The following is a 26,160-nucleotide window of genomic DNA, read 5'->3' on the forward strand; positions in this document are numbered from 1 at the left end:
TACTGGCAGTTCTTTATAGCTAGCCCCTCCTTGCACATTTGTTCTCCTCTGCACTATCGTACTACAGTGTTATTGTTACTGTTTACCTGACTTGTTTACCTGACTGCCCATTTTGCACATCTGGTTAGCTGCTCCTCTTGCACTCTTTGCACTACTGTAAAATACTATACATAGCCATAATTATTTAGTATATTATTAGTACTCAATACTCCAACTCAATACAACATTTTATTTATATCTGTACATTCAAGGAAACTGTGCGGGTCAGATGTATCGACATTTTGTTCTGTATACACGTGTACTAGAATGACAATAAAGTAGATCTGAATCTGAAAGACCTGAAACTAAAAAAAGGAAAGAACATTCCTTCACCGGCAAATGTCTTTCTTATCTCGGCTCTTTAGAGCTCACTAACATTATTGATTGAATAGGCCATGATTGCACCCCCCCCCACACACTTATTATTTTGCACTCTCATGCAACAACAACTACGATGGCATGAATTCGTCTCCAACTCAGTGCTCAAGAATGAATCAATGAATCTCACACCTAGTCAAGAAAAACTCCAAACTTGACATCTTTTTATGGCCAAATTCAAGCACTTTTCAAGGCATTTTAAAGCCAATTTTCCGATTTTTCTGGTACCATTAAAAGAAGATATCCAGTGTTGATTATAAGAACAGGAGCCTAAACCTTAGTTTCAAACCCTAACTTTAGCCCCAACCTTATTTTGGAACCCAAAATTGGTTTAAAATCCTAATTTACAGCCCAAATCTTATTTCCTAACCCAAGATCTACACCAAACCCTCACTGTTACCGTACCCTTAACCCGGTTTCAAACCATAACCCTAGCTCTAAACCTAGTTTGCAACAATGCATTCAGTCTAATATGGAGCTCAAACTCCAGTTCCTAACCCTAAACCAGGGGTGTCAAACTCATTTTAACTCGGGGGGCCACACGATAGAACATTCCGTCGGGGGCCGGACTAGTAGATTAAAGAGAAAGAAAAAGAGAGATAAAGAAATAAGAGAAAGAGGGAGGAAAAAGGAGAGAGGGCGGGACAAAGAAAGAAAAAGAGAGAGAGGGAGGGAGTGCGAGAAACAAAAGATAAAAAGTCGTGAGAGAGGGGGAAAAAAAGGGAGAGGAAGAAAAATCCAAAGAGAAATAGAAAGACAGATGGAGAGAAAAGAAAATGCAAAGGGTATGAAGGGAGAAAGAGAAAAGAGAGAAAAGGAAAAAAAGGAAGTTAGAGCAAAAGAGGTTAAAAGACACAGAGAGACAAAAAGACAAAGAGCAACAATGGAAGAGAAAAAGAGACACAGAGAGTGAAAGGGACAGAGACAGAGTGGGAGAAAAGGGGTGGAAAAGAGAGAGAAAGAGAGAGAGAGAAATAAATACAAGTACAGTCTCTTTGTGAGAGACACCTGGCTTTGGCAACATCAAGTTGACATATTTCAACCTGCAGCTTGTTTTTCTCTTGCGCTTCTCTGAGTGTTGTCTCGCGGGCCACATCAGGCCCGCGGGCCGCCTGTTTAACACCCGTGCCCTAAACCCATCTCTAGCTGTAACACTAACCCTAAATTCAGTTTAATACCCAAACCTTCTATTCTAGCCCCAATCCTATTTTGCAACCATAAAATAAGTTTAAAACCCTCATTCAAACACTTAACCTATGAAACACGGCAACAATTTCCAGCATTCACAACCACCTTGTCCAAAATTCAAGCACTTTTCAAACCTTGAAAACAGATCATTAAAATTCAAGCAATTGCAAAGATTTCAAGCATCCAAAAATAATATTCCCGGCCTAAGTCAAGTTACTAATCCAGCTCCTGCAGAACACGATCGAACATACCTGGGTTTGCAGTAGATTACCAAATTATATTTCATTTCATATACAAATTATATGCTCGTGGGTTAGTACAGGGAAATACATCTTGAAGGATTTATTTTATTTAATTGCCTATAAGGGATTTAATATAATACAAATTAGATTTTGTTGAATGCAGTGGGGATTTTTCACAAAAGGTCGGTTCGCGCTGTCCCGAATGCGAATGTTTTGTTTAGTTTTGTTGATAACAGAGTTTTTGATGCAGGTGGTAGGCGATGTTTGGAGAACGGAGTCCTGATGACGTGGAAGCGCGCTGGAATGTTTTGACCGATCTAGAGGTGGCGGCGTCTTCCGGCGAGGAGGACGTGAAGTTGGCACCTGACCCGCCCCATGGGGGAGGGGCCCTTCGTGTCGCACCGGTCAGTACGCCCAGGGGGAGTGGCCAATGCCCCGACGCGTCCAAAGGACAGAACACGGAAGAGACAAGACAGACAGACAGGAGCAGAGACAAACAGGAACAAGGCAATACAAAGACTAATTAGACTAATTCGACAATATGTCGGCAAAATTCGATGGAATTCACTTAAGAAATAATTGAAGGAAATAAATCTGCCCCCGTGTGAAAATGCCTGTCTCTTGTCAATATGTTTCCCTAAATTAAGAAAAGAGCATGCATTTATTGGGAGGATAAAGTTTGTGTTTGGTTAATGGAGTCAGATAACTAATTCGAACACGGAAGAGACAAGACAGACAGACAGGAGCAGAGACAAACAGGAGCAAGGCTCGACGAAAACTAATTAGACTAATTCGACAATAGTTCGGCAAAATTTGATGGAATTCACTTAATGACTTAAGAAAATAAATCTGCCCCCGTGTGGAAAAGCCTGTCTCTTGTCAATATGTTTCCATAAATTAAAAAAAGAGCATGCATTGTTAGGAGAATAAAGTTTGTGTTTGGTTAATGGAGTCAGATAACTAATTCGAACAATTTGTAAATATAGTTTTTTTTTCCCTAACATGATGTAGCCTAGATGGTAAGGCGCCCGCTTTGAGACTGAGAGGTTCGGGTTCGCGCCCCGGCCGAGTCATTCCTAAGACTTAAAAAGTGGTCGGCGGCGCCCTCTCTTGGCTGCGGCTGCATCGGGTCAGATGCAATCGACATTTCGTTCTGTGTACATTGTTACACAGAATGACAATACAAGGAAATTATTATTATTATTATGTGTTCAGGTTGTGCATGTTAAATTTTTTTTTTACAAAACAGCCCTTATTACTGTGTTTCATATACATTTGCTCAAAATTTGACTTGAAAATGTATTGAACTTTATGGGAGCAAAATGAGGAGATGACTTAAAGTTGGAGTGAGACATCTGGCGCAAATGAAGCTAGCGGCTAACAGCGGTGTCCACAGACGTTCGATTTACACTTGAAAAGATTTCCAATCGAGTTATCGCGGTAACATCATCTGCTCCATCGGTTGTGTTTACCTCCAAGTCACTGAAATAAATACTTGAAATAACGAGGCGCTCTAAAGCGGCTCAATGATGCAAAATGCAGACGTATTTTGGAAGGATCTTATCTCCTCCATCTTTCTCTAAACCTCAAATATATCACCCCCTAGAGGCATCACCTTCAATTATTACCAATCTGAATTGCTTATATTGTTTTCTCTTTCTTTGATGTTCCTCCTGAAGTATCCCTATCTAATCTGATGAATTTAGTTTAGTAGACACTTGAAATAAGAAGAGAAGACATCATTTTTTAACTTATGATAACAGGAGAACTGCAAAAGCCCTCAAGATTTACAATATCCATCTCAAGGAACAAATTGTTTAGTTTATAATTCAGAAAACACTCAAAATAAGGAGAAAATACATTAGTCAATTTTGAACTAGCAAGGAGAATAGGAGCAATCTGTATAAAATTGTCAGGCTATACAATATCCAGCCAATTGTTAAGTTTATAGTTAAACAGACACTCAAAATAAGGAATGAAGACCCTGAATTTCGAGTGAACGAGAACAGGAGAGGACTCTTACAAACCCAACAAAATGTAAAATTTCCAGTTCCAAGGACAAATTGTTGCATTTATAGTTTAACAAACAATCAAAATAAGGAGAGAGGACATCAATTTAAGGTTGGGGCTCGATTTAGTCCCTTGAACTTGCAAGGAGAACAGGAGAGGACTGTATATGATCCTCAAGATGTACAATATCCAGCTCAAAAGACCAATTTTTGAGTTTATACTTCAACGGACACAATAATGAATTTTGAGCTTGCAAAAACAGGAGAGGACTGTACAAAAAAACCCTCAAGATGCAAAAAAATCTAACCTGTTATTAAGGTCCTCCCCTGAGCCCTTTCTTTTAATGAAATCTACAAAAGCATATTGCCTAAAGCAGGGGTGTCAAACTGGTTTTAGCTGGGGGCCACAAATGCTATAAAAAAATCTCACGGGGGCCGGACTAGTAAGTTTAAGAGAAAGAGAGAGGGAGAAAAAAAACACAGAGAAAGAGAGGGAGGGAAAGAGAGAGCAATAAACAGATAGGGAGAACAAGGGAGACAGAGTAACAGTGAGAAAAAAAGAGAGCAGAATAGAGATATGAATGGAGAAGAAGGGGGAAATGAATATATAGAGAAAAAGAAAGTGAAAAAAGAAAAAGAGTCAGCTGGAGAAAAAGAGACAAAGTGGGGTGAGTGAGAGAGAGGTCGAAAAAGGGAAAGAAAGAGGGTGAGAATGAGAAAAATAGAAAGAAAGAGAATTAAAGTGTAAATTAGAGAGAAAATAGAAAGAGAGCAAGAAAGAGAAAAAGAAAGAGTTAGAGAGTGAGAGTGAAATAGAGAAAAGAGAAAGAGTGAACATGAGAAAGAAAGAGGGAGAAATAAATAAAAAAGAAGTGAGTCAGAGAGAAATGGAGAAATACTACCACAATTGTTTGGCAAGTGTTAACTGGCTTTGGTGACATCCGGTGGAAATATTTAAAACGACAGCTCATTTTCCTCTTGCGCTTCACTCACTGTTGTCTTGCGGGCCGGATTTAAACCATTGGTGCGCCTGATCTGGCCCGCTGGCCGCCTGTTTGACGCATGTTGCCTAAAGGGTGTGGGATTCAAAGAATAATAATAATGTAAATAATAATGTAAACAGTGCATAACAGTCAAAATAACAAACTGGCATCCTATACAATCGCCTTTGCAGGTGTCCAATATTAAAAACCTATCAACTGAAAAAGAGGAAAGGGTGACACAGCTTGTATAGTTAGATTTATGGACCCAACCATTAGAGCACAGGTGTCAATCAGGCGGCCCGCGGGCCAGATCAGGCCCGCTAAGGGATTGAATCCGGCCCGCGAGACAACACTCAGAGAAGCCCAAGAGAAAAACAAGCTGCAGGTTGAAATATGTCAACTTGATGTTGCCAAAGCCAGGTGCCTCGAACAAAGACACTGTACTTGTATTTCTTTCTCTCTCTCTCGCTCTTTCTTTCTTTTCCATCCCTTTTCTCCCTCTCTGTCTCTTTCACTCTCTGTGTCTCTCTTTCTCTCTGTCTTTCAACCTCTTTTGCTCTAACTTCCTTTTCTCTTTCTCTCTTCCTACCCTTCACGCTTTCTTTTCTTTTTTCTCAGTTTTTCTATTTCTCTTTGGATTTCTTTCTTCCTCTCCCTTTCTTTTCCCCCTTTCTCACGACTTTTTATCTTTGGTTTCTCACGCTCTCTCCCTCTCTCCCTTTTTTCCCCGGCCTCTCTCCTTTTCCCTCTGTCTTTCTCTTATTTCTTTCTCTCTTTTCCTTTCTCTTTAATCTACTAGTCCGGCCCCCGACAGAATGTTTGTTCTATCGTGTGGCCCCCGAGTCAAAACGAGTTGCACACCCCCTGCATTAGAGGAAGGTTGGAATTGCTCATTTTTAAAATACTAAGGCTCCTAATTGAATCCATCATCCGTTATTGATCATAAAGGATGGCCTCTGTCCCTACGGCGTTTTGAGCTACTGCATCCGAGTGATGGAAATGAAAATGTCCAAGTCCCTGGTGAATAATAAAAAATAAAAAAAATCAAAAGAATCCCATTGAAGCACGGATGCGCCGTCAATCTTCCGTGGATCAATAAAGCTTTTTTCTCCCCCCTCTGTATAAATAGCAAAGCTGAGAGTGAATTGTTCTCTAGAAACCTTTATTACTCTGCAGTCCTTTTGCACCTCAGCACAAAATGTTCCGTATTTCGCCTTTGCTTATGCAAAACGTTGTGCAAGCTTGGACAAAATCAGTAGAAAACATGTCTTTTTTAAATTAACAAAACACGATGATTGATTAGTAAAACAGCAAATCATTAGAAGAGAAAATTTACAAGCAGTATTCAGTAAAGAAACTGAATAAATACAGAAAAACTCCCAAAAACTGTAAATATCTAGGGGGAAAAAATAATAATGTTGGCTTGTTCTCTCGAGATAAGCTAGAAACAGGGCGCTCGAATCCATCACAGTTAAGAAAATCAATTTTATGCGCAAAAGTAGAAAAAAAAAAATCCAGATACATACTAGGTTTCTTTGTATTTTAACAAAAAAGGCAAGACCAAATCTGGATATGAGATCAAAAAGACAGTGTGTGCAAGACAAACAATCCCCTCAAGTATCAAGTTTACTCTTAGTATTTTAGAAGTACTGTCAAAACCCTCGTGGCATGCGTTTCGTGACACAGTGTACATTATTTGGACGAAACTTGAAAGTGTGATAACTTAATCATTTATGTTTTTTTTTTACTTCCAACCACTCAAAATTTCCAGTGAATATTAATAGAACAGCTTTTTACCATCTTCGCAACATTGCTAAAATTTGCCCTATGCTGTTTCAGTCGGATGCGGAGATTATAATTCATGGGTTTGTAACCTCCCGTCTCGATTACTGCAGCGCACCACTCTCCGGTCTCCCTAAGTCCAAAATCAAGAGCCTGCAACTGGGACAAAATGTCTGCAGGGAGACTTTTAACGAAGACGAGAAAGTTTGATCACATGACCCTGATTTTAGCTAACCTGCATTGGCTCCCTGTTAGCTTAAGATGTGATTTTAAGGTTCTGTTGCCATTATACAAAAATCAAGCATGGACTTGCTCCCTCCTATCTTTCAGATTTAATTTCGCCTTATGTTCCGGTCCGGAGCCTTCGCTCTGAAAATGCTGGTCAACTAGTGATCCCAAGAGCCAAGAAGAAATCCGCAGTTTTAAGAACTTTCTCCATTGGGACTGTGGAATGCTCTCCGCCCTGAGATTCGATATGCACCCTCAGTGGAACTGTTTAAATCTAGGCGTAAAACACACTTCTATTCTATAGCATATGAATAACCTAGATTTTATGTTGACAATATCTGTGTATTATTTGTTATTGCACCATCCATTGCAGCCTGGTCATCCTGGAAAGGGGATCACCTCATGTGCGGTCCCTTCTCAAGGTTTCTTCATTTTCCTCATGTTGAGGTTTTTGAGTTTTTCCTTGCCCTCATGTAGGTTTTAGATCAGGGGATGGTGTAATAATAGTCTGTGGTTTGCAATAATCTGCGGTCTGTGCAGCCCTTTGAGACTCTGTCATTAAAGGCTATACAAATAAACATGACTTGACCTATACATATAGTATTTTACTTTAAAGTACAAGTTATAAAAGTGCCTATAAAGAATACTAACTGAATTGTATACACATAACATTTATAGGAGAGTATTTCATAAGGCCTAAAGTGGTGACAACAATGTTTTCAATACATGCCCCCAAAAACCTTGCACGTTAGCTTTGCCTAAAAACTGCTATTATTTCGGCTTTGGTGCCACCAGCTGGTATAAAGGTGTGAACACTTATCAAAAACATTACTTACGACTCCATGGCAGTGAAGAGAAAAATACCAAAATCCAGAAAAATGCATTGAAATACAACAGTTCTAAGTGATAACAAAGATATCTGTACGTCCAAATAATGTACATAGCATGTTTTGTGTATAGTATGTCGTTGGCTCCCAAATACAATAAGAAATAAATCACAGCTCAAAACCATTTTTAGCATCTACATGGTCCCACAACAGAGGAAAATTTTGAGTTCCTAAGTGTTTACTTTTAAATGTTTTCCCTTTGATTAAAAAAAAACATGAAAATGTACACAATATGTACTTGCATACCACGAGAGTTAAAAAAAAAAAAAAAACTTACCGAAAAACTAACCTGCTAATGAGACCAAATTAAATAGGTTTTCTCTGCAGTTTGCTCTTATACGAGTAGGATAAAATAATTTGCAGTGTTATATTTCCCACAATAACAGCAAAAAATTGTGAGCTGATGCCACTTAAAACAGCGCGACCAACTAAAAAAAAATCATCATACCTGTAGAAAAGGAAATAGAAACAACTCCGGGAGTTTGATCTTGAAGCTCAGTAGCTTTTATGGCACGAGGGCAGGGTTGGGAGGATTACTTTAAAAATGTAATCCGATACAGTTACTAGTTACCTGTTGAAAAATGTAATCAGTAACATAATCCGAATACTTTCATGTTACAGTAACTTTTAATTACTTTTGGATTAGTCCAATATGCTAATAAAAGCCAAAATAGCCTAAATGTAAATAAAATTACAAAATTTTGTTTAAAATAAATGGACGATGTAACCTTGAATAAGAAATAGAGGAAACCAACATCAGGTAGTTGCTTGTAGTTTTAACCACGTAATAGTGTATTGAGCAAAATACAGACGCTCCCTTACTTGCGACCATTCGACTTACGAAAAACGGATGATGCGGAATTTTTTTTTCGGGATATCTGGACATTACTGTAAGTTACATTTTCTATTGTGTGCACCTTTTTCTGAGTAGAGGACAGTACTGTAGTGCATCTTTCTGCCACTACCGGCATGTGGCGCTGTGAGAGATCACCCAGCATCCACCCCGAAGAAGAAATTGAAATGAAATGATCTGCATTTATATAGCGCTTTTCAAGTCAATGACTTCCCAAAGCGCTTTACATTGTGCTTCACATTTCCCAATAGCGGCCGTGATCTGTGCAGCTATGTAAGGCGCTAACCTGCTTATTGGGGGTTCAGTGTCTTACCCAAGGACACTTCGATATGTAACACGGACAAGCCGGGATTCGAACTGGGATCCCTTGATCCTAAGAATATCGCTCTACCTCCTGAGCTACTGCCGCCCCTTGAGCTTCTACTTCATGGTTTGTGTGTATACACACTGCACTGTATCTCTAGCACGCTAAAAACTTTGAAATTTTTATTGTTTGATATCTCATGCATCCATTCAATATGGTTGGTGTGAAGTGTAAAGAAGAGGCGAGCCGTTTCTTTTAAAACGAAAGTGGTATAAGATTGGTGTGGTTGAGAAAACGGTTGGATCGCTTTTTTTCGGCCACTCTCTAACACGGAGGAGGAAGTCGCCTAACTCTTGTAGCTTATCTTCCATAAGTAAGTTAAACTCGACTTTATTTATATTTATAGAGCATATTATGTTATTAAATATGTATTTCTTAGTACACAACAATACAGGTTACTTATACAAGCCTTAAATATACTTATATCAACCTTAAACATATAAAATGAAGCTTTGAAGCAACTTACAAACTAATTCAACTTACGAAGGATCGTCTGGATTCTATCTCGTTCGTAAGTAGGGCAGCGTCTGTAAAATGATAATCATCTTCACCATGGCGGATGAAATCTGTTGTTTTAGCTCACATTAAAAGCACATCAAGAACCCAATATTGTTTTAAACACACCAAGAGTTCACTTTCTAAATCTCCAACACACTCTAGGACATATTGTCCTCTCTCTCTGTCTCTCTAGTGTCAGTGATTGAAATTATAATAGACGCAATTTGTCCACCAGCGCATTAAGTGTATGTAAATGTGAGATTCGTGGAAAAGACTAAAAAGTGATAAAACTAGCGCACACCGGGCTTCAATATTTTCCCCTGAATTGTGCAACACAAATATACTTTTGAATAAAGTGAATCCTTATTCTTACAAAATATACCTGTTACTTGATTACGTCTTTGTTTCCTGGAACGGAATACAATCCCGTTTCTTTTTGTATTTTGATTACGTAACGCAGCTACATGAACTCAGTTACTCCCCATGCCTGCACGCGAGTAACGTTTGGCCGTAAAACTTGTTCACGAGACGGAATCCGGGACGAGCTTCTTGAACCAGCGTTCCACGGCTAGATCTGTCCTCAGAACGAACAAAAGCGTTAGCAGCAAAGAACAGCAGCTAACCACGAAGCCCGAGGCCTCGAACAGCAACCTGAAAAAAAAACAAAAAAAACCCTAAATGGCTTTTGGAAGTAAGAGCACTTAGCCGTTTAGACACGGGTAACTATTTTCTCCATTACGGCGAAAGGTGAGCGTAGTAATGCGAGTGGAAAGCGTCGGCCTAAGTGGCCAAAAGCAATTTAAATAAAGGGGAAATTGCACTTACTTGGGTGCGAAGACGCACCACACCATTAGGTGTCTCCTGAGGATGGCGGCGCACAACACTGAAAACAAAACCTGGCACAAAGAGGGGGGCAGCAACAAACACAGAAACGTTTTCAATCTACAATATAGCCTTATAGCATATTCAACTCTCTAAATGGAAAAAAAGGGGAAAAAATGTCTACAGTGGAAAGTGTGAGGGCGGGACCAAGCAGCTGAATCCTATCTACACTCCCAAGACTTTGCTACCAAAAACTAGTCCCGCAAAGTCAATATTCTACAGTTAGGGCTCCTGATTCCGTCTTGATTCTCCTTGAACAATGATAACTCTACTGGTTGATTGTAATTACACGAGGGCCATTAGGATTGTTCAGCAGGGGCCATTGATACTCTACAGCAGGGGTGTCAAACTCATTTTAACTCTGGGGCCACACGATAGAACAAAATTTTGTCGGGGGCCGGACTAGTAGATTAAAGAGAAAGAAAAAGAGACATAAAAAATAAGAGAGGGAGGGAAAAGGAGAGAGGACAAAGAAAGAAAGAGAGTGAGGGAGAGAGAGAGCGTGAGAAACAAAAGAGATAAAAAGTCGTGAGAGGGGAAAAAGAAAGGGAGAGGAAGAAAGACAGATGGAGAGAAAAGAGAAAAGAAAGCGCCAAGGGTATGAAGAGAGGAAGAGAAAAGAGAGAAAAGGAAAAAAGGAAGTTAGAGCCAAAGGAGTTAAAGACACAGAGAGCAAAAGAGACAAAGAGCAACAAAGGAAGAGAAAAAGGGACAGAGACAGAGTGGGAGAAAAGGGGTGGAAAAGAAAGAGAGAGAGAGAGAAAAATAAATAAATAAAAGTACAGTGTATTTTGGCTTTGGCAACATCAAGTTGACATATTTCAACCTGCAGCTTGTTTTTTTCTTGCGCTTCTCTGAGTGTTGTCTCGCGGGCCAGATTCAATCCCTTAGCAGGCCTGATCTGGCCCGCGGGCCGCCTGTTTGACACCTGTACTCTACAGACACTTTAAGGAAAGAACAAAGGAAGGAAGGGCGAAAGGATGGAGATGAGGAAGAAAGGATGGATGAGAAAGTAAGGTAGTAAGGAGAGAAAATAAGGCAGGAAGGAAGGAATGATGCATGAGAGGGAAAAAGAGTGGACGAGAGAGGAAGGAAGGACGAAAGGATGTATGAGACCTAGGAAAGAATGATGAGTGGATAAGAGAAAGGGAGGATGATAAATCAAGAGAAAGGAGGGTTGAGAGAAGGAAGGAAAAATGCTGGATGGTTAAGATGAATAAAGGAATGATGAGAAGAACAAGAGGAAGGAAATAATGATGTATGGAAGAGAAGAAGCAAAAGAAACAAAAGAGAGAAAGTAAGGATTAGAGAAAGGAAGAAAGAACGGAAGGAAAAAAGGATGTATAAATGAGAAGAAGCAAAAGGAAGAAATGAAAGGAAGGAGGAGAGGAAGGAAGGATGAGAAGAAAGAAAAATAAGAAAGGAGGAAATTGTGGTAAGACGGAAGAAAGAAATAATGGAAGAGGAGAAGCATGGAAAAATGAAGGATGGATAGAGGGATGAGATAGAAGGAAGGATGGAAAAGTGAGAGAAAGGAGGGATGACAGAAGGAAGGAAAAATTCTGGATGGTTGAGAGGAATAATAGTACAATGAGAAATTGAGAGAAAGTAAGGATTAGAGAAAGGAAGAAGAGGAAGGAAAAAATTTTGTATGAATGAGAAGAAAAAGCAAAACAAAGAAAAGAAAGGAAGAAGGAGGGATAGGAAGGATGAAAAGTAAGTAAATAAGAAAGGAGGGAATTGTGGTAAGATGGAAGAAAGAAACCATGGAAGAGGAGAAGCATGGAAAAATGAAAGATGGATAGAGGGATGAGAGAAAGAAGGAAGGATGGAAAAGTGAGAGAAAGGAGGGATGACAGAAGGAAGGAAAAATTCTGGATGGTTGAGAGGAATAAAGACACAATGAGGAATTGAGAAAGTATGAGAGAACGGAAGAAGAGGAAGGAAAAAATGATGTATGGATAGAGGGATGAGAGGAAGGAAAATCTCATCTCCAATCAAGACTGCTACCTAAAGCTATCCCTAGTTAACATTCTATTGTCTATTGTCCATTGGAGGCCCAAACCAGTTTTTTTACCCATTTACCTTTCTAGCTAACTATCAAGCTACATTTTTAGCTATCTAGCAAGCCATCTAGCTAATTTGCTATTTTATTATCAAACCAAAACTCGGGTTATGATTGTAGCCATGTCACCTACACTGGTTTACATTTCCAGAAAATATCCGATGTGTTCGGGAAACGATTTGACATACCTGCAATCCCAAAATAAAGAGGTATCGAGTGGCTAGTTGCAGTAGAGCGGCGCTAAAATGCTGAGGTTTCTCCCTCAGCCTCATCTCCATCACGCCGTCTTCTCTTCCGTTGGCTTTGCCGGATTTGCTTCCTCTGACTTCTCTGACCAGGGGCCACAACAGCAGCAAGGGACAGCCCACTGGGGACAACCAAGTTCCCAATGTCACTTTTTCATTCATAAAAACTAAAGTCCGTTATTGTAGAGTATTTTTTTCAAGCAGTGGGCCCAACAGAGCCCCCTAGTGCCGAGGGTGCCCTGCCCCGAAACACATGGCGCCGTTTTCAGCTCTGCTCCAAGTTGTTTACGTCACATGTTTTGAGATCATGTGACCATTTAAGATAGCGATTACAAAGACGAGGATCTCAATGAGGGCTGCGTGGCATTAAAAGTGAGCCCTATATGTCTAGACGAGAGTGCCAGGGCAACCATTTTGTGGATAATAGTGTCAGAATGCAACACAGATGTGTATTGAAATGAAATGATCTGCATTTATATAGCGCTTTTCAAGTCAATGACTTCCCAAAGCCCTGCGATTGGCTGGCAACCAGTTCAGGGTGTCCGATGATTGCTGGGATGGGCTCCAGCACCCCCGCGACCCTACTGAGGATAAGCCGTGTAGCTAATGAGATGAGACTTGCATAAGCGCTTTACAGTGTGCTTCACATTTCCCAATAGCGGCCTTGTATTGCAGCCATGTAAGACGCTAACCTGCTTATTGGGGATATTAGGGGTTCAGTGTCTTACCCAAGGACACTTCGACATGTAACACGGACAAGCCGGGATTCGAACTGGGATCCCTTGATCCCAAGACGAGCGCTCTACCTCCTGAGCTACTGCCGCCCCAATTTCTTGTGATTTTGTCATTGGTGGTTGCTGTGGGGATGGACCAAATTCCATTGGCTTGTTATCATTCCTCGAGGATTAAAGGAAACTTGAGCGACCCGACAGTGACGCCAATGAAAGAGAGGTGTAATGTTTTTGATAGATGATTTCTACTGCTGTTTAATCTGGATGTAGTCAATTCAAATCAAGACACAGTTTCTGTATAGCCCTTAAGCACCAAATGTCTCAAAGGACTGCACAGGTTACAATGACACCATTCCTTGATCTTAGAAATTGAAGATTTAATTATTTGGTGAAAAAGTTTAAATATTGTAAGTCGTAGTTTGATCGAATTGATTGAATATTCCTTATTTAACTCCAGACTTAGCTAACTTGCCTCCCATTATCTCTTCGATTTGATTTCCCCCTATGTTCCTGCTCAGAGCCTCAGCTCAGAAAATTTTGGTCAACTGGTAACTCCAAGAGCCAAGAAGAAATCTTCAGGCTCGAGAGGGTTCTCCAGCCGGGCTTCATTTTTCCTTGCCTGCATGTTGGTTTCAGATCAGGGGATGGTGTCATTGTGGCCTGTGCTGTCCTTTAAGACATTTTGTGATCATGGGCTATACAAACAAATGTGACTTGATGCTTTGTTGTCATTAATAACAACAAAGTTAACATTGTTTTCAATTAGATTAAGCATAGTCGTTTTTGGCCTTATATTGGCTGTGTTTTTTGTCTATTTTTACCCTTTATTGGTCATGTTTTGGGACATGTTTTGGTTGTTCTTTTGTCGTATTTGTTTAAAGGTTAATTAGGAAAAAATATTTGCAATGACATTGAAAAATACTGACTAAAATCCTGTCAAACCTCCCGTTTTCCGTCGTTATGTATTAATGTTGGCAAAAAAAAAAAACTAATCCCTCCTCTCAAATGGTGCCATAAATGTTTCTAGAAGTCACTGCAGTGTTTGGTATTCAGAGTGCACACGTTGTGGAAAAGAGCAGCTCGCCATTTTCCTCGGTGTCGCCGGGAAAACCTTTTTTTTTTTTTTAATTGGCTGCATCGTATTAAAAGCCGTAGTGATTATAATGCAACAAACGTAGCGGTTTCTAGTCTGTAGTCTACAGTATTTACCAATAGAAGTTACTGTTTTTTTTGTTTTTTTTTTTACCTGCAAACAAGATGTGCGAGGCGAAGGTGTTGAGGGTAACCAAGGAGGCGGGCAATACGGTGCCCGTGTGCCCATCCGGGAACCCCACAAAGGCTGCCCCCCACTGGATGGAAGGGAAAGTAGGCAAGTGCCCCGTAGTGTGGAAATACTGCGTGGCAGCCAGGGACCACATAACCACTGGAGTCCACGGCACCTTAAAATTGCCTAAAGAAAAAGGACATGTCATGAGAGATTTTTAAAGTAAACAGCATTCCGTTTTGTGGGGGGAGGAAACATGAATAAATCATACGATGGCTTGATTTTAATTATATATAGTAATTGAATTGTATTAGGTTAGCAACTGGAAAAAAGGTTGCTCAGATCTTATCTCCAGTCTTTGAAACAAAGGACGTTGTGGAGCTTGCAAACGACCCAGGATGCCGGCAAAAAAGGTGTGAGCTTGACTTATCCTTATTCTCCAACCGATTGAGCTAGCGACCAAAAAAAGTAACCTGCACGATCTTTCCTAGTTGGGCCGAAAGATAGCCTGGGGATTCTAACCTATTCTGGCAGAAAACATCCCGCCAGGACAACAAAGTAACCTGCCGAAAGCTACGTATCCCGGACAAGACTGTGATTCTAGTCCCAACCAGGACTTTGGATTTGAGGATTCAGGACTGCAGTCTCCTGCCCGGACCCTAAGAACCGGCCTCTGTGTGTGTGTGTCTTGAACGTAACACTAAAAATCGAATTAGTTATAGTTACTCACTACTTCTTACAAAAAGCAATTGAGATAGAAATTATAATAGTTTCCCTCGTAAGGTACTTTTACTATAGAGTAACTATTTCCGTTACTTTAAAAATAAGATGTTGTATGTCAAAGACTTTGAAAGTTTCTGATCAGTATTAAAGTCAGTTGAGTAGATAAGAACAGACAGGTAGTTGTTTTATAGAACCTTGTACTATTCATTGTACCTGACTAGCAACTGATTTATCCTACACTTGAAGTGCAACAAATGTAAACAGTAAACAATAAAATAAAGTAAACAAAAGAAAAGGAAAAACAAAAAGGAAAAAAGGGAGATTAACACTAAATCAAATTTAAAAATGTATGAATCTACAAAAAAAGATAAAATACAAAACAATTTTAACCTTTTTATGCTCAACAAATTTAAAGTCAACAACACAGAAATCCTCCCAAAATGCATATTGATTAATCATAAGAAAAAAACTGTGTCTTGGAGGGAACCAGCTGTTGATTGGTGTGGAGCAGGCTCATAGAGACATTTCATTCGCGAATGACACCAGTTGGTTGCCCTAATTTGCCTTTGCTTTATTTGCTATCCAACTAGTAAAAGCTATTTTCAATGGTGACATGATCCGAAAAGACGTGACGTAAACAACTCTGAGGAAAGCGGAAAATTGCGCCGCCAAAAATAGGTTTGCAGTGGGCCGCCATCATTGGCGTTCTGCATCCAAAGTAACGCACCGCTTTTGACCGTCAGTAACGGAGGAAAAAAATTATGGGTTCGATTTCTGAAAAAAAAAAATGCCGTTGCGCAAAGGCATTATTTATAACAACGTTACTGGTCTTGATTAAAGAACTCGTAGGCTGAACTTCCTAAAACTGTGACAAATAATTCATTGAATTGTTGTGTAGCCCACCTATGATAGTTTTTCATCCATTTTCCTTTTAAAGTGATCTAAAAACGAGTGTGGGACTCCTAGAAGGCGAGACGAGTTTAAGAGATCAGACCTACCTATTCAGTTTAATTCATCAATTTATTAAAAACATTTTTTGACCCCTAAATTCGCTCCAGAGCCCACAACAAAGTAAAACTCACCAGAATGGAGTCCTTGCGTGTCCCAGAGAGTTGTGCTTGCGGCATGAATGTGCAACAGCGCCCCCATCTGCAACAAGAGCAACAGGAACGCCAAGGCCATGCCCTCCGGGTGCAACTGCATCAGACCCAAACCAAGCAGTCCCCACAACAGAACCAGCGGCGCCGAGTAGACCGTCCCCAGACCGTAAGCCTCCACGGCCGGCCCTTCCTCCGCCTCATTGGTCCGTTGGCCGTCCAGGGAGCGCCTCATTCGCTGGTAGATTTGCGGGATCAGGTGGCGAAGCTCGGCCTGGGGGCTGATGCCGGTGCTGGCCCGGTAGCGCGGTGCTGGCGTTTCCACACTGCTTGACCTGGTCTTGGCGAACACCATCAGCGGATCAAGACATATTAAAATCAGGCTGAGTCCCAGGACGCAAAACCCCATCCTGGGGACGACCACTTGGGACAGTTTGACCAGTTCTGATAAATTGCGAAAACTATCCTCGGGGGATGCGCTGACCGCCCAATGGAGGCCCGAACACACGGAAAAAAGGGGGAGGAGCCAGCGGGCTGTGAAGACTGCGCCGCCGGAACCATTGAGATTACCGTAGTGGCGCAGATGTCTTTTAAGCAGGTAATTCCAAGCCACCAGGGACAAAACCGAAAGAACATAGAACACATTCTTGGTTTGGTTGTCTTTGATCCTTGCTAGAGGGGCAAGGAATGGCGACGGTTGGCACGGTTGTTGTCCTTCTCGACAGCCGTGGAAAAAAAGCGATAGGTAGGATGTCGCCACCAACAGCGCCAAGGAGCTCAAAAGTCCGCCGATTTCCTTACGCGCCATTGGGGACGGCATGACGATCTTGTTTGGATCTTGGAGGACGCCGTCCCAGTTGAGGTGGACCAGGACCCAAAACGCTAAGGACAGTCCTAAAAAGGTAACAACCCTCCCCTCGGCTAACACGTAGCTGTTTGAGAGCAAAGACACTAATCGGAGGGAGGTTACAACCAGAGGCGGCGACACCAAATCTCGTAACGTCCTCCAGTTAACCATATTAGCTTCGTTTTTCACCACGATGCTAAGGAAAACCAACTCGGAAGTGAAAGCAGCAGCCGCCAATGACCACGCCCACTCCACGTAACCTCGTAAAAGAACTTGGCACAGAGTCGTACTGACCCCGATAACCGCCGCCATTGTTGCTTCCCGACAAAATCCGTTCCCCCGTAAAATCTTCTCCGACCTTGTCGATATGACTAAACACGTCAAGCAAGCTAGCGCCAGGAGGACGGCACCGGCGGCCATTTTGAAAGGATGGAATCGGGCCCAGGTGGCCCGGCACACATCCTGGACCGAGGTCAGGTAGGTTTGGATAGCTGCCGAAAGAACCGGGGAGGACGGGCGACCTCGAAGACGGAGGTAGTCCGAGGACAGGCGGGAGAACTGGTCCTGGAGGGGGGACAGAAGTTCGGGTGGGATGTCTTTGGTCAGGGACGAGTACGTGGTCAGGAAACGATTGACCTGCGGAAACAAGAAATTATTTACTTGGCAACTCTACTTTTTCTTACATCACTTTCACTCAAACATAAGGCCCACCAATGGATTTAACGGGACAGTGTGTATTATTTGAAAACTAGATGTCAAAGTCAAAAGGACAGAAGGCCAAACGAAAGATTTTACTACAAGCTGAAGGCCAGACTGAAAAATTGTTAAAAATGAAAGAAGGTGCTAATGCTGGTTGCTAATGTTGTGCTCAGCAAAGCTAGTGAGACCTAAAATCAAGTCAAGTCTCGTGCATGTTGGACTCAAAGTGACAAACGTGCACTAATGTACGGCGGCAGTGGCTCAGGAGGTAGAGCACTCGTCTTGGGATCAAGAGATCGCAGTTCGAATCCCGGCTCCTCCGTGTTACATGTAGAGTGTCCTTGGGTAAGACACTGAACCCCAAATACCCCCAATAAGCAGGTTAGCGCCTTACATGGCTGCACGGCCGCTATTGGGAAATGTGAAGCAGTATGTAAAGCGCTTTGGGAAGTCTTGACTTGAAAAGCGCTATATAAATGAAGATCATTTCATTTCATTACTATTTTTGCCCAACCTTTTAGAGGTTTTTGGGTACCTGTAGCAGCAAGATGGCCAATGATATAAAATTCCTATTTCTGTACCTACATTTAAAAAAAAGGATATTAGTTGCTAAACTACAACACAGCACCCCGAGGCCATCCTGTTAATAAACAACAAAAGGATACTGTTGGAAGTGTGAATTTCCCTACGGGGATGAATAAAGTATCTATCTACCTATCTATCTAGTATGATGCATTTCTTCTCATTATTTAAGATTCTTCCAACTTTTTCCATTCTATTCAGTCCTTTTTGTATTATTTTTATACTTGGTAGTGATTTTTCATTCCATTTAGTACTTAATCATACATTTCAGTTTTTTCATGGTTTTCAGTACAGGACTCTTAAATACATTTAAGTTTTATACTTTTGCCCTTTTTCCTTCTTTCCTGTTGTTTTTGTTATTATTTTTTACTTTTCCATACTTTAAAGGACTTTTCACTAATTTCTGTAGTTTTTTCTTCATACTTTTACGCATCTGTTGTTAATTTTTCCTAATCTTTTATATTTATTTTGCAGAGTGAGCTTGACAGCCCGGGTGTAGTAGTATGTGTCGACCTGTTTGGCATTGATCCAGAGCGCCTCCAGCTGGTCGAGTCCCGCAGCTGCACCCGTAGTAGGACTAAGAGGCGCAAACATAGGCAAGAGAACCTGTCCAATGCTGCTGTATGGGATGGGCACCCCGAGGAGCAGCGCCAGCGTGGGAACCAGATTGATCTGGGGCACCACCTCAGGTTCCGCCTGCAGGTTAGGATAGGAGCAGAGAAAATTGATATGACAAAGCAGATTCCTGATGAATGCAAAAGATTACAAATGGTGTTTGACTATTTCCTATTGATTCTCTTGAGGTTGTCACGTGTTTAATAAGTCTAGTTACTTTCCCAGGAGGTGATGCTCCATTTAAAAAAAGCAATCAATCGCCGCCATTTAACACTTTGTACAAAGACAACCGACCAGCGTCCATTTTAAAAACATCATCATGAATTTATTTTGTTTTTCAAGATGTGCAGAAGAATAACACTGCTTTGTTTGCCACAATTATAATTGAGGATTATTTTTGAATTTTTGTAACAATATTTATATTTCTCAGGTTTTATTTTATTGTATTTTCATATTTTGATGTTCTCATTTTCCAAATTTGATTTTTTTTTCTCTCCACGTTTTATTTTTTTACATTTTATATGATTTACTTTATTATTTCAATATTTTCATTGATTCCCCTTTTCACCTTTTACTTTTATAAAAGTATAGAGATTGTTTTCACATACTATTTCAATTGTATTTATGTTTGTTCTTATTTTATTTGTATTATTTCATTTATTTTTTTCAAATTTTATTTAAATTTTCAAATTATGATTTTTTTACATTTTGTTTATTTTTTAGTTTTTAGTTTTTATTTTATAATATTATTTTTAAATTAGTCTCAATCAAAATGTTTTCAAATTTTCTTTGATCTTTAATCGTTTTTGTATATTTTTTCACATAGGATTTTTAATTATTTTAGTAATTTTCAAATTTCATTTCCATTTTATATTCTATTTTATGCATTTGTCAGTTTTTACTTTATTATCTTTTCAGACTTTATTTTTCATATCCTATTGGATTATTTTCTGATTTCACAATAAAATCTCAAATTGTCATTCATAAAGTATGAAAAATAAAAGGCAGATTCAATATATTTAGAAATTCTATATATTCTATTCATATATTCTAACAAAGCGCAGCAATGTTTACCAGCGACGAAGAACTGTTAAGACTTTTATGAGTTTAAGATCAGCATTGGTGTATGGGGATACTCCATTTATAATACAATGGCGCAGATCTTGGGGACTGAATGAAGTCAGGACGATTTGGTTAGATGTGTAAATATATCAGGAGGAAGAAGGAATGGGTCTGTCCTAAATTCCTCTAAATAACGCTTTTTGTGGTTTCTGACTTCATCTGACAGCTTGACAATATTTGTTTGACTAGTCATTGCCAATAGTGTTGAATAGTATAGAGTTTTTTCTTGTTGTTGTCTACTGTTTACTGACCTCCCCCACTGTTTACTACGGTTTACTGCCGTCCGTCATGGTGTTGTCACATGATCAATCACCCATAATCACAAAATGTCTCAAAAGGACTGTACAGCTCACAATACTTCTTGTAATTTCCTTTTTTATTTTCATTTTTGTTTAAATAATTTCCTTAAAATCAGAGTAACATGTTGTCGTTCGCCTGATTTTTGTACAAACTTTTTTACGAACCTGCCACGGCGAATCAGGAAAAATGTGGGCGGGGCTAAAGAGGAAGAGGGTGGCGTCAGTCTCCTTTTGACTTTCTCCCCCGTGATCTCCGGAATCGGTCATGCCGTGATCGCCCATCACCACCAAAAGCGTGTCGTCTTCTATTTTCTCCATCACCGATCTGCCAATCACAAGCCGCGATATAGGCGGGCCATAACAACACAACAACGGCAGCGGCCATTTTGTTACCTGATGACACCGTCCATTTGAGTTAGCTTGTCGGCCATGGCCGGGTGGTCGGGACCAAAGCGGTGGCCACAGTGGTCTACTCCCAGGAAATGAGCGATCACGACGTCCCATTGGTCACCAGACACTGTCAGTCAAACACAAGACTCGGATCACGTCCACTTCCCGTAAATTGTGTCATACAACTTGTTTTCTGGACTATAAGACTAAAGACCCCAAAATGGCCCAAAGTTTTAAAGTGCACCCTACAACCCTTACATATTGCAGAATACGGTGGATAAAATTGGAAATGCATACTTCATTTAAATATTTATAGAATAATAGCATATTTGAGCAACAATTAATCCATTGTCAATAATCAGTGAGCCTAATGACAATACACTGTATGTAACAGAGTTCGAACCCTGGTCGTGGTAGTAAAGGGGGGGGGGGGGTGTTTAAGGGTTATTGATCTATCTTCGTTATCACACTAATTTTATTCAGGGTGCCAGAAACACGAGTCTGCATAGTGCATTCTTATAGGTTAAAAAGTTTCTGCACATCTTCTCCTGTGAGTCAAAAATGTTGTGAAAGACAGAAGCTGAAAGACTTTCAACAAAATACTAGAAAAAAAGTTGACGAACATATACATATCACACCGCAACAAAGATTAAACTATTACAATGCACTATACAAATCAGAGTTGTGGCACCGTGAGTAAAATAGTGTGATAATGAGATAAGCTGTAATGCCTTTTTGTACGTCATCTGTACCACTGCAAGTCGTGTGGTAAATTAATGGCGCTCTCACCGTCACGATCCAGGTTCCATTCCTGTAGCAAACAATTTGTTGCGATTTTAATCAGCGATACTTATGGAATGATTACATCGTATATGCCGTACGTGTAAAAAAGATGCAACAGTTAGAGAGAATAAACACAGTAGCTCTTAATGTAGTCTCAATTTCATGCACCTTATAGTCCGGTGCACCGTGAGTATTAAAAATGTTATGTCTGAAGACTATTTTGTGTGGGTGTGCCCTATATTCCTGTGCATCTTATAGTGCTGAAAATGCAGTACTTGTGGGTATAAGATTTTCCAAGATGCCATCATCCACTAAGTGGAGGTCGTGGACGTTAAAAGAGGAGAAAGGAAGCGATCGGTGGAATTTGCCAGGAAAAAGATTCTCCCAAGTGTCGTCACCCATGAACACCACTCGCTTGCCTGGAAAAAAAAGAACGTGAATGTCAAAGAGGGTGAAATTACAGCCCAATCTGGTCGCTTTAAGACCAAAAATTTATTGTGTTCAGCACATCCAATGTGGACCAAATAAAGTCCAAAAATAGTCATTTTTGTGTTTTACTCGTCCAATTTGGACCAAGTTTAGCCAAAACTATGCCCTGAAATGGGGTCATTTTGAAAAGACACCCTTTTGGGGATACATTTGGACAAGTAAAATGAACAACTATTTTTGGACCTAATAAGGGCTAAACACAGCCAATTTTAGGATGATGTCTAAAACCGATGTCCAAAAGACGTCTTGTGTGTGTGTCCAATTCGTAGCAAATTTAGCCCAAATCTTGGCCAAAAAATTGTTGTCTTTTTGGGGTTTAACAGACGACAATGTCAATAGAATGACAACTGTTATTGGATCACATTTAACCAATTATGAACATGATCAGATTTGGCCCAACATGCAATGTCCATCAATTTTGTGTGTGTCCAATGAGGACCAAATTTAGCTAAATCTTGACCTAAAATTAAGTTGTATAGAGCATGTACATTGTGGACCATATCAAGTCCAGAAAGTCCTCGTTGTTCATAATTCACTCAATTAGGGCCAGGTTTAACCCAATATTGTCCTAAAATTGGGTCATCTTTTCCAAAAAGTCGAAAAGATGATGGGTTTTGGCGATACTTTTTGACAAATGTAGTCTGGTCAGCTTTGGACTCAAATTCGACCAAAACTGGGTGCACAAATTCGGTACCATTTAGCACATACAATGTCAAGTCAAGTCAAGTCATGTTTATTTGTATAGCCCTTAATCACAAAGAGTCTCAAAAGGGTTATACAGATCAAAGACTGTTGCAAACTACAGACTATTAGGACACCATCCCCTCATTTAAAACCTAAAGGAGGGCAAATAATACACGTAATCAACATAATATAGGTTATTCATATGCTATAGAATAGGAGTGTGGTTTAAGCTTAGATTTAAACATTTCCACTAAGGTTGCAGATCGAATCTCAGGGGGAAGAGCATTTCACATTCCAAATGAATTGTTCTTTTGTTATCTCTTCCAATTTTGGAAAAAACATTAGCCCAAATTGGGACCTAATATGGGTCGTCCTTTTCTGGACAACTATTTGGACACTTAATTTGGACCATGTTAACGATAACAATTTTTGGATCAAACATGTTTGGGCAAAACAAAGCCAATTTTAGACAGATATCACATCTAAAATGTATCTAATTTGGCCCAACATCCAAAGTTTGGACCAAATTTATCTCAATTTTTGGACTACATTTTGCCAATTTTAGACATGTTTAATGTCTAAAAGGGATAGGAATAGCCTTGTCGCGTGTGTCCATCAGGAGTTCAAACTCACCCACTCTTCCCAACTGCTGTACGAGATTGTCCTCCAAGATGGCGCTGGACGCAAAGTTGTTGCCGACATCTACGAAAGTGGGCAAAGATCCGGTGGTCAAGCCTTTGATCCTCTGCATGGTGGTGGTGGGGGGGTCGGCCCTAAACGGATACAACCGGGCCTGGGTCGGTCTGGACCGGACTGTCTCATCGAAGACTGTGATCTTGTTCTGGAAATGCCGGGGCGACGAAATGTTTTCGTCAAAACGGGAAAAATCGAACTTCAGGGCATCGATGAGGACCAGGACGGCCCGGCGAAAACGTGGACTAGTCCGGCAAAAGTCTGAAGACTCTCCAGCGGGTTCTAGCACGTCCTGGCAGGTGCTGGTCCGGTTGACTTCCAGGCGGACTAGCAGAAAGCCGCTCAGGAACAGGTGAAGACCCACCAGGTAGATGGCACAGACCCAGATCACCAGGGCCAGGACCGGGAGACGCTTCATCCTAGGAACACAACAGTTTCAGGTCACAAGGCTTTAGGTTTTTTTTACCAGGCAACTGACTTATTTTCAGCCAAGCCATGTTTTTTTTGTATAGTCCTTAATCACAAGGAGTCTCAAAGGGCTGCACAGACCACAGACTATTGCAAACTTCAGACTATTATTGCACCATCCCCTGATCTAAAACCTACATGAGGGCAAGGAAAAACTTAAAAACCTCAACATGAGGAAAATGAAGAAACCTTGAGAATAGACCGCACATGAGGTAATCCCCTTCTAGGATGACCAGGCTGCAATGGATGTTGCATTAACAAAAATTACAATTAAAATACAAAATAAATAAAGTATAATATAACATAAAAATAAAAGGGATGACCTGGTTGCAATGGATGTAGCATTAACAAACAATACACAGATATTGTCATCATGAAATACAAGTCATTCATAAGCCATAGAATAGAAGTGTGTTTTATGCCTGGATTTAAACAGTTCCACAAAGATTGCAGGTCAAATCTCAGAGGAGAACATTCCAGAGCACTGGGACCTGAATTGAGAACACTCTCCAACCTGCAGATTTCTTCCTGGCTCTTGGGATCACAAGTAAACAAGCATTTTCAGAGCCAAGTCTCCAGACAGAACCATAGGGGGAAATTAAATATTATTATTGGTAATATAGTTTAGAGATGCAATACGCTGTATTTCAGACCCAAAATAGACATCTCAAAAGGGGTTGTGGGGCAGCACTGCGACGCAGTGGTTAGCGAGTGTGCGCCACAGTTATGATGTCATGAGATCAAACCTCCTGTGTGGAGTCTGCATGTTCTCCTCGTGCTTGCGCGGGTTTCCTCCAGGCACTCCGGTTGCCTCCCACATTCCACAAAACATGCATGTCAGGTTAATCAGCCGGTCCAAATTGTCTCAGGGTGTTAATGAGCAAGCGAATTGTCTGTCCCTGTGTGACCTGCGACTGGCTGGCAACCAGTTCAGGGTGTCCCCTGCCCACTGCCTGAAGACAGCTGAGATTGGCTCCAGCACCCCCGCGACCCTATTGAGGATAAGCGGGGCGGATAATGGATGGATATTTGGAAAAAGGCATTGTGTTAAACCTATCCAAAGCAGACCAAATTGAGTCTATAAGTAGTCATCGTTGTGATAACCTTGTCCAATTTAACCTTGTCAAATTCGCCCCTCTCAAAGTTGTCTTTTCAATGTCTTGTAAAAGACCCCTTTTTAACTGAATAAATGCGTCTTTTAGCCTCGTGTTCTGGTTCATTATAGACCCTAAAAGTATTTTTATATCAGCTTGTGTATATCCATCTAACATGAACCAAATAGAGTGCCAAATCGTAATGACTACGTCAAAAAGTATCCCCCTAAAAGTTGTCTTTATGTCAATTTTTTAACCGAATAAAGACGTCTTTAGGACCCAAGTTTGGTCCAATTGAGACCCAAAATAGATGTTTAAATCAGATTGCATTTCGAAGCGCCTTAAACGCAATGTATATTTATTATTAGTATTATCTGGGTCTAAAAGTAGTAAGAAAGAAGTCTATAGGAACACTCAAAAATACCTTTAATTGCGGCTTTTGAAGCGAATAAAAACGTCTTTTGGACGGAACGTGGTCTTTTTTGAATGTCTTTAAAACAGGTTCTTGGGTGGGCATGTTGGACGTGACGTCACATAATGTACTTTACATTTTGCTGACCTTGTGGAAGTCGCCCAGTCCCGTTTTTCGGACCGGTGGCGGTCTTGTTGGCCGTCAGGGTGGTACCGAATAGTACTGGAGGTTCGGCGTTCGTTCAGGTAGAACCTAAAAGTGATCCAAGCGTCATTTGGACTCCGGCGTCCCGGTTCGGGAAACCAAGACACCGAGTAGGAACTTTGCAACAGAAGCCTACGCGGAAGTTGCGGACGGACATTTTATTGCGTCGGACTCAATATTTTGCGGAAACCCTTCATTTTTCCTTACAGGGTTTAATCCTGTCGAAATCTAAAATGCAGGTCATTATTAAAAATGTTTTAAAGAAATAAAAATTGTTTTGAATGCTAATCCAATTTATTTTTGGTATTTTTTGGAAAGTCT

At 40.6% G+C, this 26,160-nt stretch overlaps 1 protein-coding gene across 2 annotated transcripts; it reads right to left on the reverse strand.

Moving 5' to 3' along the window:
* Nucleotides 1-4,608: 4,608 nt before the first annotated feature.
* pigo (phosphatidylinositol glycan anchor biosynthesis, class O) lies at nucleotides 4,609-25,941 on the reverse strand. Of its 2 annotated transcripts, XM_088319821.1 has the most exons (11): nucleotides 25,783-25,941; nucleotides 23,602-24,080; nucleotides 22,071-22,214; nucleotides 21,016-21,139; nucleotides 20,788-20,947; nucleotides 19,100-19,282; nucleotides 16,444-17,941; nucleotides 14,621-14,824; nucleotides 12,587-12,765; nucleotides 10,277-10,347; nucleotides 5,985-10,102 (listed from the first exon to the last, which is right to left on the reverse strand). In XM_088319821.1, exons 2-11 carry the CDS (start codon nucleotides 24,077-24,079, stop codon nucleotides 9,973-9,975), a joined length of 3,171 nt encoding a protein of 1,056 aa, XP_088175947.1. In that variant the 5' UTR covers nucleotide 24,080; nucleotides 25,783-25,941; the 3' UTR covers nucleotides 5,985-9,972. The 2 variants fall into 2 exon arrangements, with proteins under 2 accessions (XP_088175948.1, XP_088175947.1); XM_088319822.1 differs by lacking the exons at nucleotides 5,985-10,102; nucleotides 10,277-10,347 and adding an exon at nucleotides 4,609-4,925.
* Between the last annotated feature and the right edge of the window lie 219 nt (nucleotides 25,942-26,160).

The sequence above is a fragment of the Urocampus carinirostris genome, chromosome 16 (genome assembly GCF_059441175.1).
Source record: "Urocampus carinirostris isolate Australia breed hairy pipefish chromosome 16, RoL_Ucar_1.0, whole genome shotgun sequence".
Lineage (NCBI taxonomy): Eukaryota > Metazoa > Chordata > Actinopteri > Syngnathiformes > Syngnathidae > Urocampus > Urocampus carinirostris.